Source organism: Protopterus annectens, chromosome 5.part1, assembly GCF_019279795.1.
Source record: "Protopterus annectens isolate FY-2018-M chromosome 5.part1, PAN1.0, whole genome shotgun sequence".
NCBI classification, from domain to species: domain Eukaryota; kingdom Metazoa; phylum Chordata; order Ceratodontiformes; family Protopteridae; genus Protopterus; species Protopterus annectens.
Window position 1 is genome coordinate 678,135,160 of NC_056736.1, and position 19,989 is coordinate 678,155,148.

At 37.7% G+C, this 19,989-nt stretch overlaps 1 protein-coding gene across 7 annotated transcripts in view; it reads right to left on the reverse strand.

The window, feature by feature from the left end:
- Positions 1–19,989, reverse strand: part of PARP4 (poly(ADP-ribose) polymerase family member 4) — a 2,883,551-nt gene that overhangs the window by 1,683,476 nt on the left and 1,180,086 nt on the right. For all 7 annotated transcript variants that reach the window (XM_044073295.1, XM_044073293.1, XM_044073297.1 and 4 more), the window contains one exon: positions 12,051–12,252. In XM_044073295.1, the coding sequence (XP_043929230.1) occupies positions 12,051–12,252 (202 nt within the window). The remainder of the gene's footprint in view (positions 1–12,050; positions 12,253–19,989) is intronic.

A 19,989-nucleotide genomic window follows, 5' to 3' on the forward strand; every position in this document is an offset into this window, starting at 1 on the left:
CTGTAACTGTAACTCAACTGGGGTGGTATACATGGCTTTCTGAGACTTCTGTCACTATTTTTATATTGGAAAACACACCTACAAACACTAGTATGATGTAAGTAACTGTAATACAGACAATGACTTGTATTAACTTAAGTCACTTTGTCCAAACAACAAAAAATGTTTTTCTTTGTTTTAAAACAAGTATTACCAAACGCAAGGGGAAGGGTATGGGAAAATAGACTTTTATACCGTGAGCTGCTTTGGCAGCTAAGACTTGAAGGCCTCCCCCCCCACGTTTAAATGAAATGTTTTCCATATTTAAAGTGTTAAAATGTATGCATCTATGCTTTAACAATAATTTTAAAGTTTTTATTTTCAAACTGACTGTATCTGATTGACAAACATGGGCAATTTGTTAAATATTTATGATCTTATTTAAATATTTATGATCTTATTTAAATGTTCTTATATAACTTTAAGGAGTGCCTGTTTTTAAAGGTTTTTAATGATGTGTTCATTCTATTTGCTGGAAATGTCATGGCATTGACTTGAATTGGATATATATATATACATATATACACACACACACACACACACACACACACACACACACACACACACACACACTAATTTAATGATTACTACTTAGTTCTGACGAAGTCCCAGTTTAAGGGACGAAAGCACTTAACTGCCATATTAAATGATTTTCTTAGTGGTTGTATGCCAAAACTGTTTTGGTTTTACTTACCCACTGTTGAACTGGGACCCCCTCCCCCCAGAGGTTGTTCTAGCTGTGTGCGTTTTAATTTATAGTAAGTGTATGTGAGTGTGATAGCACATGACCTTAAAATATATACTAATTACTAAAGTTAAGTACATAAGAGAGGAATAGTGACTTAAAAAAGGAGAAGAATAGAACATACATAAAATTCAGGGTGGTAAAGCCATGCAGAAGTATGTATGACTGGATAAAACAAGGTGGAAAGGGAACTTAAGCAGGTCCAAATGGAAGCATCTACTAGAATCAGAAGAATGTTTAAGTCTAAGACTTTGTGTGCGAGGCTGATGTGGCTGAGGCCATGGAAGACAATGAAGTAGTAGCAAAGACTATAGAGGAACAAGTAATGACAACTATTTGTGCTGACAAGTAGTAGACAGGTATATGGAAGCTGGAAAAAGGAAATAAAGCTATTAAAATATGTCAAGGCACTATGCAAAAAAAGAATTAAAACTGGCATAAATAACTAACTGAACTTGTTATGTGGACCTGAAGACTACTGCAATCACTGGGTAGTAAGGGACAACTGTGTACAAATTAGTTATTGTTACATACTCAATGGATATGGGAAACATTTACTTGAACTTTTTTCTTTCAGTTGATTAAGTAATATAGACTTGAAGTGTTTAATATCAGTGCTCTGTCTTAATACGGTCGAAAGCATGAAATGGGTCCTGGGGCCAAGCACTGAGAAGGCACGATCGCTCTGCTTATGTTTATTTACTGCCCGTTACAACACTACTGCTCCATCAGTGGGTGATCAAGCAGTATTCTGAACAAATGGTTGAAGAAATTCAGATTGCTGTAGTTTAAACAACAGCAATATGTCTGCCCTTTATCTGATAGATAATGATCTTTTATTTTGAGTATAAAGGTGGAAAATGTTTAGCTTGTAGTCTGGACAATAATTTACAAAGAAGAAGGTCCACCATTTCTCTAACAGGTAACCCAAGCTGATAGTTTGACTTAGGGTATCACAAAGATGTCATCCAACTTCAAGGCAGGTGAAGGGTTTCACCCAGACATAGGGATTGGCACATGAATAATAACTACGTATTGCAAAATGTCCTCAAAAAGATCAACTGATATGATGGGTAATCACATATTTGTATGACATAATGACAAAGGAGCTAAGGATATTCTAAAGCAGTACCAAAAAAATCTTCTAGGGAGATAGGAGCCAAAACGGCTGAAAAACAATGGCTCAGGAGCCAGATCCTGAAACACAAAAATGTCAAAAGAACCCAGGTGCCTAAAAAACTGTCCAAGCTGTACTGCATGGTAAAGGTATAACACAAAAACTATGTGGCTGCTGTACACATCTGCAATGGATACATGCTTGAAATAATCAGTAAAGGCTGTCCCATCCAGTTTTCTGGTAAAGTGAGTGAGTGCACTTTTTTTTTTTTTTTTTTTTTTTTTTTTTAAAGCACTGTTTAAGATGATCTTTTTTTCTCCTGGATAAGCAGTGTTCATTCATTACCCCAGCACATTAACAAACCTGCTGCCCACTTTCACTTGCTTCCACCTGCTGCTGACTGAATGACAGACTTGACTGACTAATGAATTAGCCAGTTTGAAAGCATCAATGCCGAGAAGCCAAGAAAAATTAAAGAATGTATACGGGAGCTTTCTGTGCATCTTAACTTTTTTTTAGAAAACAATTTAATTTTCTTTGGAGTGGCTGGGGCCTGTGCTTATGTGTGGCCACTTCCTAACAGATGTGCTTTATGCTGTTATACTGCGCAGCATCTTTACAGAAGAATTCCGGACAAAGCATTCTTCTAAGTCATTTAAGAAAGTTTATACAAAAACAAGAGGTTTTGCATTCACATGCATTTTCTGGGACAAGAAGTATGGATTTCTAATTTTTGACATTACTGAATTACTTCAATCTTCAGCTGTTTACCAGAAAATCAAAAATTTTACAAAGGCCAAACAAAAATATGAGGCAAAATCAATTACAGTTGTGAGGCAAGGACTAAAACAGAAACCTTAACCACCATAGTAGAGAGAACTATGTATGCTTCAACATGACATAAGGAAAAGTACGATCTTATTTATTTATTTTAATTTTCATGATGACAGGGAAACTACTACTTTTTATTTATTTATATTACAAATTTATAAATAAATACATAAAGTTTTACAATGGACTGTGTGTGTGTATGTGTGTGTGTGCGTGTGCGTACCTGCATACATTCATGCATTCAATACATCTCAGCCTCCATGCTTAAGTATCAGGGATTTTTTTAATATTTTATAGAAAATACTTCTCTCCTTACCTACCCTTTTTCAGGTTTCAGAATCCATCATCAATGATTCACTGATTCTCCTACTGTCCAGCAACATCTTGTTTCCTTCTTCATTGCTACTTCCCCACTACCTGACATCTATAAAATAGAGTTGTTGTTGTTTCTTTCGGCTTTTTCTGGTTAAGGGTCACCACAGCGGAACTCCGGTCCGCTAATGATTGGTAGTTGATTTTTACGTGCCGAGTTACCAGCCCGGATGCACAACCTTCAATGAAGGTACGCCTCATTCACGCATGTCTCCATGCAGAAGACGCTCCAGCTGAGAATCGAACTGGACAGCGTCTTACTGTGAGGCGACAACGCTACCGCAGCACAACCACCGCGGGTATCTATAAAATAGAGTCCTGTAATTAATTATGCTACTCTTCAGCTTATCCTCTGTTCTTCTCCTCCTCCTACTGTGCCATCTTTCATCCTACCATGACTCAATAATATACTACAATATCTCTCAACCTCTGTCCCAACCACTTAACCATACTTCCTCTTTACACTCTTCACACACTGCACCAAACCCATTTAATAGTGCCCCTCACCTTTATTCCAAATACAGGCTGATTAATTGCACTTCAACTCAATCCAAAACAAAACTAAGTGCAAGAATCCTCCTCAAAATACAAGTATGCATAATTTCCCAATACACTAAAATCCTTCTAGGGGAAGATATACACCCTAATCCTGGACCTACCTATCACAATAAATACAAAGTTAATTCTCTCCCACCCACTTCTGTAACCCAACAACAGCCAATCCCCAACCCTAGTGATCTAATCTTTGCTGCAATAAATGTTAGAAGTATAAGAAAAAAAAAATGCTGAATTACATGCCTGTATTACCCAACAAAAGCCTGATGTTCTCACTGTAACTGAAACTTGGCTTAAACCCAGCAGGTGATATTGCTTTAATATTTTTCAATACCTATCTCATTTCAGTTCAGCAGAGCTTCTCTTTCCTCAAAATAATCAATTACAAGCAAATATGCATTATCGTCCTTTATTTCCCTCCTGGTGAAAATACAGCTATACTGGAAGATATCCTACATGGGACATCCATAACATTTCCAAAAGAAAAAATATTACTAGGTGATATGAATGTCAATTGGTTGGACATAAACTCTAACTCCCCTATATCTAACATGAACTTATATGGTTTCACACAACTAATTAATAGCCACACACATTATAGCAACATTTCAAATTCGCTATTAGACTGGATCCTAGTATCATACCCTAGCAAATACTCCACCACAGGCACAATGTCAGACCTTCTCAGTGATTATCTCCCAATCTATACCACTAGACATCTCACACATCCAGTTAAACAGCATATTTATAAAACAATACATAACCTTTCCAAGTTTAACCCAGAAATGTTCATTACTACATTGTGATCTATTAAGTGGAACTTCTAAAAACAATCCTCCCCTCCGACAATGTTGTAATTGAATTCAGTACATCTTTTCTAAATAGCCTTGCACCTCCTAGAAGGAAGGGAGTGAAGACAAATAATGCAATTTGGCTATCCAAAGAGAGTAGAATGCTAATGCAGGATAGAGAAAAATCATGGAAAGAATGGCAAAAATATACAACACCTCAACATCTTGAAAACTTTAGAAAGCTTCACAATTGTACTAGAAAGCAAATAAATTAAGTAAAAAAACTATACTTTAATAACTTTTAAAATAATACTAAACACAACCCTAAAAAAATTTGGACATCCATTAAAGAAATCTTACATCCCACCCAACAATTCAACCCCAACCACTTTCCCAATAACTTGCCACTTGAAACTGCAATACAGTTCAACTCTTATTTTATAGATGGTATAGCATTCCCTAACCAAGGATTCCTCAACATCTAATCCCAAACCCACCCAACATCCACAAATCAACTCATCCACTTTCACCTTCTAACCTGCGTCCATATCTTCCTATATAAAACTAATTTTAAACAAACTTAAACAGTGCTCTTCAGCTGATGACCTTCCAAGTGAGTACCTAAAAATAGCAGCCAATAACATTGCCTATCCTGTCTCAATCCTTATAAAATAGGTCAATCCAGGAATCCCACATTCCCTCTCTCTGAAAAAAGTCACACATCATCCATCTGCACAAAGGAGGAAATTCAAGAGACATTAACTTTAGACCTATAACAACTGTATCTTCCCTCTCCAAAATACTTGAAAATGTATTCAAAAAAACAATTACTTGACTATCTACTGCAGGAAGAACTCCTAACCCCTCTATACAACATGGCTTCTGTCTTTCCAACAGAACTAGTGTTGCCCTTCTATATGGCAAACTAGTCTCTTCCTTAATTCTAGACTTGTCTAAAGCCAGCTTTCAACACAGTTTGTCACAGCAAACATCTACTTCAAATGTCCTCAATAGGTCTCTCTCAACCCACCTTTCTGTGGTTTAAAAGCTACCTGTCCAATAGGTATCAGTAAAACAGCACTCTATGTTCTCTTCTTACCTCCAAGTCACCATCAGTGTACCATAAGGCTTTATCCTTGGTCCCCTCCTCTAACATTTTCTCCAACACCCCCTATACTTCCACACAACAGGCCACTCTAATACAACACACAGATGGATTCTGCTCTCATTTGCACATCTGACAACATGCTACACCTCCAAAAAATTACTCAGGAAGCTTTGACAGCCACTGAAACATGGCTTCATAACTCACAAATCATGTTCAACCCAAAAAAGACCAAACTACTTTACTGTCATGAAAAAATAAAATTTAAAGTCCTTTCTCTTGATAATACAAACAATGAAGTCACTTCTCTAGCAAACTGTTAGGGGTGATAATTGAGGATCTATATCAGATTATCGATACCTGAAAATGTCGAAGCACCTTTATTCGACACAAAAATGTCGCTGAGTTTGTTGAATGGCCAAACATCGATTTCTTTCCAAGGGAAAGAAATCGGTTGGCTGTTCTGACACAGGTGCCCTTTCCCCGACTGTAGTGCAGTCTCAGAGTTAGAATATTTAGTTGGGGGGGTGTGAGGGGAGTGGGTGGCAAAGCCCCCCACTTAAATACATTCGTTTTTATGTTGTGTTGTCTGTTGGCCTTCCGATGTTTTTCCCTTTGAAAGAAATCTGTGTTTTGACCGTTCAACAAAGTGTTCGACATTTTCGTATTGAATAAATGTGCTTCGACATTTTGAAATGTCGATATTCTGATATAGATCCATAATGGATGATAATCTTACATTTGATCTGCATATACAAAACTGCATAAGAAAAACTCATCAAAGAATACAGATGCTTTACAGATCCAAAAGCTGTCTCACTGATGCAAATAAAACTACACTTGTCACTACTAATCTCTTCCCCACACTTCTTTATGGCGATCCCATACTTACTAACCTCCAGGCTTCACAAAAATGAAAACTTAAGTCAACAACAAAACCAAACGGAAAACTACCAAAGGTCCAGATACGTAAAAATGAAATTATCTGAAGAAAACCATCTGAACCAACAGGCTAAAAAATAAACCGTTTAATAAAACAATGATGCAAAACTAGAATAAAATATATACATAAATGAGCACTTTCAGGACTGTATCCCTTTATCAGAGTGTCCATTATTCATTAGTAAAACATATTTAAACACCAAACAGCCAATCAGAATCAATATTGAGGTCTACACCCTTTTAAAATAGGTTTATGCGGGATCATTCCATTTAACCCAGGGCTTCTGTCTGCTCTTAATTCTATTATCCAGTGCATCTCATGTGATTCAGTAAAATTAACTACATCTCCACCTTTAAAATTCATTTTGATCACTTGCAAAACCAAAAATGAAAACGTATTACCTTTATTAAGCTTAACATGTCGATAAACAGCATTATGTTCAGTATGTGAAGGCAAAGCTGACAAGTGCTGTAAAATCCTGTCTTTTAAGTGACAACTAGTTTTGCCTACATAAAACGAAGCACATTTATTACACTTAGCCAGATAGATCACATAACTTGTCTGATAGTCAGCACAGAGCCTTGGAGAATACAGTTTGTGAGTCACTGGATGTATAAAAACACTGCTCACCAATAATGTGCAGGAAGCTTTACAATGTCTACATGCAAAAGTCCCAATGCACTGAGAAAAAGGGGCCATTTCAATTTTAGAGCCATTGTCAGTATAAAGAATATTCTTCAAGTTCCTGCTACGCCTAAAAGTAAAAAAAAGGCTCATCTCCAACCACATCTTTGATAGTATCATCTGTGAGAATAATTTTCCAATTACTAAGTATAATATTACACACACCTCCACCATCACTGCTATATTTAGGAAGTATGCAGTGTTGACCATCAGAAGCCTGGTTCATATTAGATGATCTATTAGAACCCTCCTCTTGCTGAATACCAAGGGGTAGCACTAATATGTCTATATGTTTTACTGGTGTTGATAACATGAGTAACATATTTTTCTCTTGATAGCCCCTAGATTTAAGATAGGTGGCTAAATTTGCAGCACATACCCCTTTTGGACCCACCACTGTATAGTAATGAAAAGCCTAAATTGGTTAGAAATGCTACATCAACTAACATATACACAACTTCTTGCCACCTATAAAATTATTCAGCATCCATCTTCCTGTCCAGCACTAAAAAACATTCTACTCAGCTATGTTTACAGTCAATCATTGTGATCCACTGACCAAAAAACCTTGTCGTTCTACAAACATAGCAAATCTGCTGGGTATTTCCTGTACTCATACAAGGTCGCTAAGGCCTGGAACTCCTTATCTGTTATCCATCAGGTCTATACCCTCTCTCTCATCTTTCAAATCCACTCTGAAAGCCTTCCTAACTAAAATATGGCTTTGTTCTTACTCAAAACCAGGATAAATTAAATCCCTAAATGTGAACAACCACCTTTTCTTTGTACCTCCTTACTCTCCCTTCTTCACTTACTTCCTTACTGCTATCTAATTCTCTTCCCTGACTTTCTCTCTAAATATACCATAAGCCTGTTTTCCTTCACTTCATATTGCAATTCCTATTTCTATTAGACTAGTTTATCTTTAATTTCTCTTTGAACTGTCTAAACCTTTTCTAAATATTAAATAAATGTCACATACCTTGTATCAATTCTTAACAAATGTTTTTGCATTAAGTCTAATTTATTATTATTTAAACTCTAGATTTTTGTGTTTTATTTTTGAAGATTGTGTACTGCGGTGGTGGTGCTGCGGTAGCGTAGTTGCCTCACAGTAAGACGTTGTCCTGTTCGATTCTCAGCTAGAGCGTCTTCTGTGTGGAGACATGCGTGAATGGGCATACCTTCGTTGAAGGTTGTGCGTCAGGGCCGGCAAGTAAAAATCTACTGCCAATCATTAGCGGACCGGAGTTCTGCTGGGGTGACCCCTAACCAGGAAAAGCCGAAAGACACAACAAAAACATTTTTGAAGATTGTAAAATATATAGCTCTTAAAATGTTTTGTAATAATTTGGAGCTTTTCTCCCCAGGCCTCCGCTGAAAATGGACTTCTACCCAGTTTGACTTTCCTGGCAATAAAATGTCAATAAATAAAGCCAAAATATATTTAGGAAAAGGTCCCCAAACAGGAACACATTTTAAATATTGCTCTAATTTCTTTCCAAAGTTGCTAGAATAACAGCATTTGCTCTAAATCCCAAATGCATGTCATCATTTAGTGACAACTGTTACAACTTCTCAACACAAGAAAAACAAGCATTTTACAAGGAATAAAACAAAAATATAATATAAAATTTGGAACATTCTGCAAAATCAGGCACAGCATGATATACGTGTGTGTGTGTGTGTGTGTGTGTAAATAATATTGGTGAGCACATACATAAAACTCCTGGGTAGTGAAACAAGCAATACAATATAAAGTGAATCTCACAACATCCAGACCCTCTGGGGGCCACCACTCCTAGCTGTATAAGTGACTTTATAGGGGTCCCATACCTCTCAATTTCATTGGTCAAGAAATCTGGACAAAGCCAAAATAATGGGGGAGGGGCAAGGTTTTAAATACCAGTCTTATAAACTTAGAAACTTGCTAGAATAACAGCAAAACAATCTCTAATTAGGTTTACAAGCTAAAATATGTAGAAATCATTTACCTTGTCCAATAAGACATTCCAAGCTCCCTACAGAATCAGGGGTTTTTCCACTGATTAGTGATCATCTGCAGACTATTACAACAGGTGTGCTCATCAATGGAGACCCAAGAGAGAATCGCACCACTACCTCCTTCAGAATAAGGAAGAGGTGGGAACAGAATCTGCACTTTCTTCTTCCAAAACAGGAATAAGGAAATAAACCCTATGACTACTTTAAGAGATAGAGCTAGGCCTGTTTCAGGACTGCCACAGAGACCAAACAATATTATGAAAAAGTCTAACAATGTGGAAACAGAAAGAGCTCCACGATACTGCTGCTTGAGACCCCATACAGAACTCATTACTCCTTGGTGGCAATTTCTCAAACCGAAAAACTCTGAGAACCAGCTTTTCATATAAAGTCATGAAGAATAGTTAATACTGCGAACAAATTCACTGACAAGTCTTCCTTATGAGACCTGGCATGGAGAGCCGACTGTAGCAACTCTGTCCAATGCCTGGCTGCCCTTCTTTGTTTGTGAGAAGGCTATTTCTATTTAGGGTGTTAAAGTCGTCTGAACAAAGAAGAGGGTGAAGCAAGAGGAATCACATAGGTGCTGCACTATGGTCAATATCTATTTCTTCTTCTGCATGCCTTCTATTACGTCCTAATAAGCCTGACATTCCTACAGGAGGGGTTCCAGGACAATTTGACTCATCTACCTCTTAAGGGCGGTCACACTGAGCCATGCCACCTGCTGCAAGCATATCACAGATACTGCTGCCCGAGGCACAGCACTGGTACAGTAAAAATTTCAGTGGCCTGCATGACAGACTATCGAAAAAGTCATTGTAAGGGTTCTCCAGTGCCTCCTTGGATCCGGAAACAAGGAATGTTGCCAAATTCTCTAAAGCCTTGATAGCAAGAGAGGACAAGAACTGGAACATTCCAGAAATGTAATTAAAAAACCCTAATTCTCAAAGTGGCAGAAGAACCCTGTCCAAAGCTTCAGATTCCTTATCTAGTAGCAAGGTGGAAAGGTGCAGTAGTCTCTGGGACCTATACTAGACCACGGAAATCAAATAAAACTGTGGTTCAGGATGCTTTGTACATATGACATTCCAATTCCCTGATGGGTTTGTAGATGTCTCGGACATCTTGGAAGCAGAAGGGTCTGAATTATGATAACTCAGGAAGCAATGATGACATCTTTAATGGTGGGTTCCATGAGAAGAACGACATAGAGCTCTACAGACTTCTTCCCCAAATACTGGCTAGTTCTTTTTTGGGAGAAAAGGAGCTATAAGCCACCCCATAGATGAATTCATAATTCTGACAGTCTCTCCAAAGGGTGGTCATTGAATGCCAGTTATAGGAAGAAGTGTCCCATTATTATTCCCTTAGAAGCAACAATTTCTGTCACCTCAGAATCCTCCTACAAGGCAGGTTCAGAGGGTGGATGGTAAACAGCTAATTCCATTAGAGAGTGGTCTGCACTCATAAAATTGCAGGTTCATGTACTGGGTGAATAACAGGAGTGCACCAAAAGTTAAGTGACTGGCCTTTGGCAAGAAGAGAGGCGACTCTTGCTCATGAGAGGCCTATACAGGAAATCTGGCAGACATCAGGTTAAACTTGCATACTGTTCTCTTAACATCAGACTGGACAAATCCCAGCAGATGTGAAACAGTACTGAAATGTCTCATGTTTGAAGGATGCCTAAATGCCTATGATGTACTGAATGGTTCAACTTGGGAAGGTGGTGAAAGGTCAAAGCTCCTTGGTCTAGACTTTGAGCCCACGGCCTTCTCTCTGGAACACAAGGGCTTAAACTGCGAAGGCTGACCAAAATCCATTTCCTCAAGCACAAGAGGGGTGGCAGGCACACTAGATATTCTCCATCTCTCTTAGACATTAAAAAAAGAATTTGTTTAAATTTTTAGGCATCGAATATATGATTTTATGATGACAAACGTTAATATCAAAATGCATACTATGTGTGACTGAGTTATAAAAAAAATGGGGAGCTTGAGTTTGGGTGCGTCTCCCTTTATCTGGTGCATTCTTGGTGTCAGTTACTCAGTATGAGACTGCATATATCACAATTGTTAAGGCATAACAGCTCTCCTCTAAAATGAGTAAAAACTTAAATCTGTCAACTTGTGTTACTTAACCCTGACTTACACTCGGGATTACCTCTAACCTGTGGAATTTGAATAAGTTGCTTATTTATGTAATCACTGGAAATATTCTAATTGCAATATGTAAGGTTGGATCTGTAATTTTAACTGCTTACCTTGGAGCTTTTCTCCCCGGGCCTCCGCTGAAAATGGACATGCATCCAGTCAGACTATCCCAGTCAACAAATTTAAAATAAATAAAAATAAAATAATGCTTTGAGGTTAAAGATGTTTGCGTACTGTTCCATGCATGAGAGACTGGTTAGTGCTCAGTGTTCTATATTTTTAACTTCTCTGCCCCCTGGAGAAACAGAGTGATGCTCTGATTTTGGACTGAAAACAAGGATATGAAAGGTGAAGGGACACCTCCAGCAAGAAATGTTCTTTCTTTTTTTTATGCTTTTCATTGTGGAACATTGTCTGTGAGTAGATGTTTCTTGCACATTTCAGTACTGGGCTCCCAGTCTGAGTATTTCTTTTTCAATGGAACTGTGTTTCAAGACATATAGCCTCAAATGATCATTGTGGATTTACTTTGTGATATTATGACATGTGCCTATGGAATACATAAATGCCCCTGAGCATTGCAGTTAAATGGGGCAAGAAAAATGCATTAAGACAAGATTACCCACTGCAGAGGATTCTACAAAGTAAGAATTAGTAGTACATAAAGACAATGTCTTTAAATACTATCCGGACAAAAAAAATACATACCTGAACCAAAGGTGATGACATTGACTTTCAAGTTATAAATAAATGATAGTGCGTAAAGGGCAATCTGTTTGGCTTGGTGATGTGCTGAACCACTCATGGAACTTGAACAATCCAGTAAAATGATGAACTCTGTGAAGTCAGAATCCTGGACACTTTCTGTTTTATTTGTATGATGTTCTGGACAAAATACTACCAAGCAAGCCTAAAAATAAAAAAAACACAACTATTGAATCTTATTATTTTTTTTTTTGCTCCCTAAAATATTAAAAAAAAAAAAAAAAAACACACAACAGTTACTGCATCTTTTTTGATCTAATGAAGTTGCACTTCAATGAGTGTCAGTAATCATCAATCTACGATATGACCCCACCTCATCACCTAGTTATTCTCTCTCTCAGTGCTCCATTTTGGCTGTCCAAGCCCAACACGGCTTAACACAGCATACACTTTATCAGCTACTCTATGGTACATGATTAGGTAAAGCAGAGGACAGAGGTGGACCACATCTGTCATTACAAAGTGCCTTGATAGACAGGAGGATTTTCACCAATTTTCTTAACCACTGGAAGACAGATATGCCATGATGTTGAACATTCTAATGTTTTGCCCTTGGACAATGACTCCAGACATGCAACTGCACCAGGTTGTACCAAGCAGCACTGATATCACAGAAGCTGCCTGGTATCTACTAATGGGTAGAGCTTCTTTGGACATGTTAACTACAGCTAGCTGTACCAAGTAGAAGTGATGCCACAGAAACCCTCTCTGATGGGTAGAGCTGTTTAGATGTGCAAACTGCACCTGGCTATATTAGGTAGCAGTAATGCTACACAAGCCCTCTCTGATGGGCAGAGCTGCTCAGACATGCAACTACAGAGGCAGAAGTAATACCACAGAAGTTATCCTTGAGTCAAATTGCTCAGAGTCCTTAATCATTGTCCTTCCTGATGATTCTCCAACAACCAAGGCATGCTTCTAAAACTGTCTGACAAGCAATGCAGACATATGACCTCCCTCTGCAGCAACAAACTGTACCAAAATATTTAAACAACAGATATTTTTTCCTTTAATGTGTTTATTCATGCCCATGTTCACTGATTGACACCTAGCTTGCTAATGGTACACATCAAAAGTAGGAATCCAAACTTTCTAATATGGACATTCAGGGAAAAAAAGTGCACACACTATTGCGTCAGAAGAAAGAACAATTGTGTAAAATCTTACCATAACAGTAGATGTCCTTTTCTTCAGTGCTGTAGTAGTATTCTTTACAAAAGGGATTCACTGCAAAGGATAGCTCTAATGTCTGGTAAGCATACCAAAGCCTTAGATTTTATAAACGTTGTATGTCACGTGTATGCTCCCCACTCAAGGTGTAGGGTCATAAAGCTGATGCATGGATGTATATACCTCAGAACTGAAAAGTCCCAGGAGGAACAATTATTCCTAGGAACTAGGGAGGACCACATGCATACAGAAGGATATAAAAAAAGAAAAGAAAAGAATTCCAGGCCAGGAAAACAGTAGAGCAGAAGAGGAAGGAGGGAGGGCGTGAATACTGCAACAGTGAAGATAAAGATATCGACCATTATGATAACATTTTACACAACTGTGCTAAGTCCTTCCATATCACTGCTGCAGTACTCTTTACAAAAGGGAGAGTACAAAAGCTCAAGAGAAAACCGGGAGGAGGAAGGTACAGAAGACCCCACAAGAAACCCATGCAGAAAAGCTCTGGCAAAGCCAGTTCCTGCTCTGGAAACATCATCTAATTTGTAATTCTTACTGAAGGTATGGGCATAATTCCAAGTAGCATCTTCAAGGATGGAACTTGTATCCAATCCTTTGAAAAAAGCATCTTAGGAAGCAATACATTTAGCAGAATGAGTTATTACATAGACAGAAAGACATTTTCAATGAAAGGAGTAACAAAAGAAAATGGCCATAGAGATGCAAAAGGATACGGTTTGCTTGGAAACAGTCAAACCACAAGATCTGGGACGAAAATAAACGAAGTTGCTCAGATCTGCAAATGGCCTTAGTCTTACCCAAGTAATATCTGAGCTGTCTATTTAAATCCAAAGAGTGAAGAACCTTCTCACTAGCAGACTGCAGAGAAGGAAAAAGGAGGGTAAATTAAAAGACTAATTAAGAGACAACTCATTAACCACCTTGGGCTTAAAAAGAAGAATTAGTAAAAGAGACACCCTGTGTCACTATGTCAAACTAAGAAAGGAGGAAAAGCCTTAACAGCATGGAGTTCAGAGACTCTTAGCTGAAGTAAGAGCCAAGTACAAAGTTGCAAGGAAGCTGAAGCTGTAGGCTCAAAAGGAGCCTGAGTCAATTTTTCAAGAACAACACTTAGGATGAGGAAGGTGGAATGGGCTTCTTGGAAGGCCTAACATGAAGGACATCTTAACAAAATTGTTTATTCTCATACCTAGAGGCAAGAGGAGGAGTCAATGTCAGGCAAGCAGAAACAGCCAAAAGATGAGTTGTAACCTAAGAATATTCTAACTCAGCATGGGACAATTTACACAAATAACAGAGAACCAGAGGGATCCCCCAGAAAATCGACCCTGACTAAGAGAAAGACACCATAAAGGAAATCTCTTCCATTTGGACAAATATGATTTCCTGGCCTCCTACAGAACCCCCTTGACCTTGAAAAAAAGATGCCTAAAAGGGATCAAAACCCTATCACCCACAGTATTAGTTGAAGAGTAGACAAGTGAGCATGGTTCAGGGACCCCTTTCTTGTATGAGAAGGCCCATCCTGTGAGGTAACTTGTGGTGATTGCCCCTAGCTAAGTGAAGAAGAAGGGGGAACCAATTCTGTCTGGTCCAAAAGAGAGTTACCAGCAAGATCTTGGGGGAGTCTTGCTTTATCTTGTACAGGATCCTCAGAATCAGAGGAAGAGGAGGGAAGGCATAGAGAAACATCTCCTTCCAAGGAAAAGATAGGGTGTCTACCTTCCAAGCCAGAGGACTTGGGACTCTGAAGCAAAGGAAGCCAAGAGGATCTACCTCTGGAGTACACCACCAATGAACAATGTCCAGAAACACATCTATATGACGCATCCATTCATGAGCCTGAGTACCGAACCTGCTCAAAGAGTCTGCCACTATATTTCAATCTGAAGGAATGAAGACAGCCTGAAGAGTCACTTGATATCAGACAGCAAGATTCCAGACCTGAAGAACCAGTCAGCAAAGAAGGTAGGACTGTGTCCCCCCTTGCTTGCTGATGTACCACATCACTGTGGAATTGTCTATGAAGATTTTAAGAGGCCCTGGAACAAAAAGGGAATTGAAGGTTTGAAGAGCTTAAAGGACAGCGCTCATTTCCTTTATGCTGATGTGACCTGGCCTCAGATAAGGAGGACAGAGACAATGGATATTGAGGGAACTGAAGGAAGCTCCCCACCCCCTATCTGGGGCATCCGAAAAAAGTTTCTGAGAGAGGACTGAAGGAATGAAAGCGAAAACCCATGTTGTTAGAAAACTGATGAATCCACCAATGAAACTCGAGCCTTGAGGCAGGGAACTAAAGGAGCTAAAAAATCCAGTGGATGTCAGTGCTGAAGCCACACTGACTTTAGAAACCACTGCAGCTTTCTCATATGGAGTCTGTCTAGAGGCAGCACAGGAATGGGGTAAGCCATGAATACTAGAAACCTGAGAAATTTCCTGGGTGAAACTGAAGCCAGAGGAAAACCGCATTGAAAAAGGTGATTAGAAAGAGAGAGTCTTGGGTGGAGGCAGAGATCCCAGCATGGGAATGGTCTGAATACTGCAGCAAAGAAACGCTTACTCTTTTTTTTTTTTTTTTTTTTTTTTTTAAAACAAGAAGCATCTTTATTAAATTATCACTTATGACACAGGTAATCATACATTTATATAAATGAAAACAAACCACACTAATATAATCCCATTTGACATCACAAACCATACGGACATAACTTTAGTTATAAACATTTTATATCATTTACGCTCAACCAAATTTTTCCAGTCAAACATTACATACCACATTCAAGTTTTGCCTTCTTTTAAAGCTCATTTCTCCCTGTATGTATTGTTCTCACAATTCCAATTTTTCCTATGTAATTTGATCCCACCCCTTTCTAAAGATCCCAATTCCAGTTGTTTTATCTGTTACTTTATTCACTACTTCTAGTACAGTTGGTTTAGACTTCGATTTCCATTTTCTATTCCTTTTCTGGCAGCCACCATAATTAGACACAGCAAGGTCTTACTGTGTGTCAAGGCAATTCCTATTCTGTAACACAGATCAGAAAAATAATTTTCCTAGTTACACCAATTTGCTCACCCAGCATCTCCGACAGAGCAGTCTGCAGGGAATCCTTAAAGTCTGCCAACTCATTACACTCCAAGAAAATATGTTCCCAATTGCCTCTTTCTTCCCCATTAGACCCCCAACATTTGCAGTCTACCTGAGAAAAATTCTCTGGAGTCTTCTTGGGATATAAAAATATCTATGTAAACATTTCCAAGCAAAAATCCCAAATTCTAGATTTTGTTCCATATTTGGGAGATATATATATACACTGGAAATAACAGTTGCGAGAAACACACCAGGTAAATGGAGAATGAGAAAAAAGTGACAGTCTGTAATAAATACAAAAAATACATACAGATTTAAGTGATTTCATCCTAAAATATTGGATCTTTAAACTAATAATCTAACAGCAACCATCACATTTAAATAGTCCCAACACTGCATCCCAACCTATCAAAGCAAACAAACATGATTAAACTGTTAGGTAATTATTCAATAAACAATCAATAACCCCTTAAAAACATGCACATAAATGCATATTGAAATACAAATGTGGGTATAACCACACAAACATAACTTGTCAATCTAGCAAGCCAACAGGTTTAAAACCTACAATACAATTTTCAATACTCGCGGCCCTAAAATATATATGTATATAAATACTATGTAAAATTAATGTTGGTATTGATATAAATATAATAAATAAAACTGGCATAAAAACATTAAAAGCCTCATAACTTGGCTGCAAGGATTTTCAGCACAATAGAAATAGAAATATTAGCAATCAGCCCAGGAACCTTTCCTGCGTCTGTCCGGTATGTTTCTCGCAGTTTCCATTTCTAGTTTTGGTTCTGCAAGTGGACTTGTGTTTTAGAGATAAATATACCTCACCTCCCATTGTTTACAATATTTTATATGCTCTACTAATTATTCTTTTTAATGGCAGCTTCTGGTCTAGATCCCATTAAAAACTCTACCAGAGCTTGTCTTTCATTTAGGACCCCCTAGTTCTTTCTCTTTGTCTATACTGTGATAATCCTTGATAGGGAAGGCAATCTCTAACCTGCATTCGAAATAAATTCTTGGCCTCTTCCCATTCTATTTCCTTTCCCTCTCTAGCTATTTGCTCCCAATACCTTGGCTCTTTTGCCAGTGTTCTCCAAGAAATTCCAGCCTCCTCTTTTCTATTGTCTGTATCCCTAATTCAGTCAACCCTATCAGCAGAATCTCATTTATATATTCCTGTGTTGGTTTAGTTCTTAGAATACTTTCTGCTACTTTATGAATATGATATTCTGTACAATTATTGTTATTCCCCCTTAAAGGTCTGCATCGAAAATCCCAATCTCTACTTGTTTCTTTAGACCCCCCCCCCCACTTCATCATCATCCTTTTCCACTTTGAATTATAACTTTCTGCTTGTTCTATATAGAGGAGCCTTAACTGTGTTGTTCTGAAGTAACCCTTAAAGTCAGGTAATCTCAATTCGCCCTGTTCCATTGGAAGAATCAGCTTATCCCACTGTTAAACAAAACCTTCCAGAACTTTACCAGTTTTTTCCCCCCTAGCTTCCAAACTTCAACAGGAATGCCGTCTATTCCTGGGAACCTTCCTGTAAATTGGTTACACATGACAATTTTTATCTCATCTTCTTCTATCCTAACTGTTAGTAATTGAGCCTCATATGCCTCTAACTTTAGCATATTTAATTCTTCCATAAACATTTCCATTTGTACAATTTCTTGATTTCCATAGTTCTCTGACTTACAGACTTTCACAGAATTTCTAAAATATTTCTAATACTTCTACAGAATCTCTTATCTTCCTTGTTATAGGCTCCCTAAACTTGGTGACAGACCTTTCTACTTTCTGTTCCCTGAGTCAATGTGCTAAAAGTTTTCGTGCTCTAGAGTTATCATCAAAAACAGTTGCTTAACAGCAGTCTGTCTAAACTGATGCATATTGTCAAGATAATTTCTTATTTCCTGTTTAGCAGTCTGCAGTTGCTCCTCTTCTTATTCAATAAAATTCCCTCTATTTTGAAATACTTTAACATTTGTCAGTCCCTCTAAATAATTCTTGTTACTTCTTATCCATATCTCCCTTTCATTTCCACCCTATTTTAAACTCCACTTAAATGTTATCCCACTCCCTAGCTATATTTTCAGAAGACATTTCTCTCTCCTCTAACAGCTCTTGAAAAATTTCCACCACCCATTCTTTAAATTCCTCTCTTTTCAACAGACAGGTAGGAAAATGCCACTACCTCATTTTTATTTAATTACTGTGTGTTTTTATTTTAGTTACTATTGGTGCATGATATGAAATAGTTATTGGATGCATATCAAGACCTTCCATTAAATAAATGTACATGTTCCTGTGAAATGTAAATGTGGTCTAGCCTAGCCCAATTTCTGTACCTTGGAGAATAATATGTAAATTCACTCCAAACTCCTAGTACTAAATTCACATCTGCCATGCCAAATCTTTTCATAAATTTATTCAAAAATCTATTCTCTTTTGTTATATTTTCCATTCTGCACACCCCAGACACATATTCCCTGTTGCAGATCAAATCCCAGTCCCCACCTATAAGTGAGGCTCCTTAATGAAAGCTGATTATTTCTCCCAGAATTTTATTAAGCTCCATTATAGCAGTTTTCAGTGGGTACATGCCAGTATAATCCTCCTCCCTTGCCACTAGCCCCTTAGTACTACAAATCTACTATTATCTTTTTATCCTCTTCTATCACTATTGGAGCTTCTCTTGAAATTATATGAGCACTCCCCTTTTCCTTTGCCCCAGGTATTCTGCTGAATAACCATCATGAAAATCTTTCTTTATCAAATTCACATGTTCAGTTCTTTCCAAGTATGTCTGAAATAAAATAGCTATTTGCATTCTACATTTTTTAAATATAGTTCACTACTCTTTCTTTTTTTGTATTTATCTGAGACCACTAACATTTAACTCATTCACTTTAATGTAGCTCAGGAAGTTTGCACTGAAACTTCCAATGGGCGAAGCCTAAGCCTTTTGACATAATCAGATTATGTCCTCACATTTCAAATAATGTTCATAGTTCTGAGTGGAACCATAGTGATAATGAAAGAAGTATAAATGGCAAACTCTTCAGCTCAGACTATTTTTATAGTGGTAGTATTCTTTAGGTTCTAGATCTTGTACTGAATTTTGTAAGTTACAGCAAACACAGTAACTATTATGTTTGTAAGTTTTTTGTAAATAACTTACAATATCTCAGCAACCACTCAAGTTACACACACTGTCTGCAGCATTTTATTCATTTAGTTGAGATATTTCATATGAGGCTAAGGAGTTCTGTCTGTGTTTCTTGGTTATTGAGATATTTAGAAAAATGTGAAATTATATTTATATAAATCAATATAGTAAAAATAGCAGTTAATATCGCTTTACCTGCACTAGACAGAGGTCAAATACTAATGCAGTTGAGTTTGCCATTGTGTAAGCTTTAAGATGAAATCCTTTAAAACCTTGTATATAAGCATGATTTTAGAATTATTAATGCAAATTTGAACAAGTGAAATTTAATGCCTAGAGGCATCAGTAGGTTTAACTGCAGATGCATCTGGAGATGTCATTTGGATGTAATGAGTTAA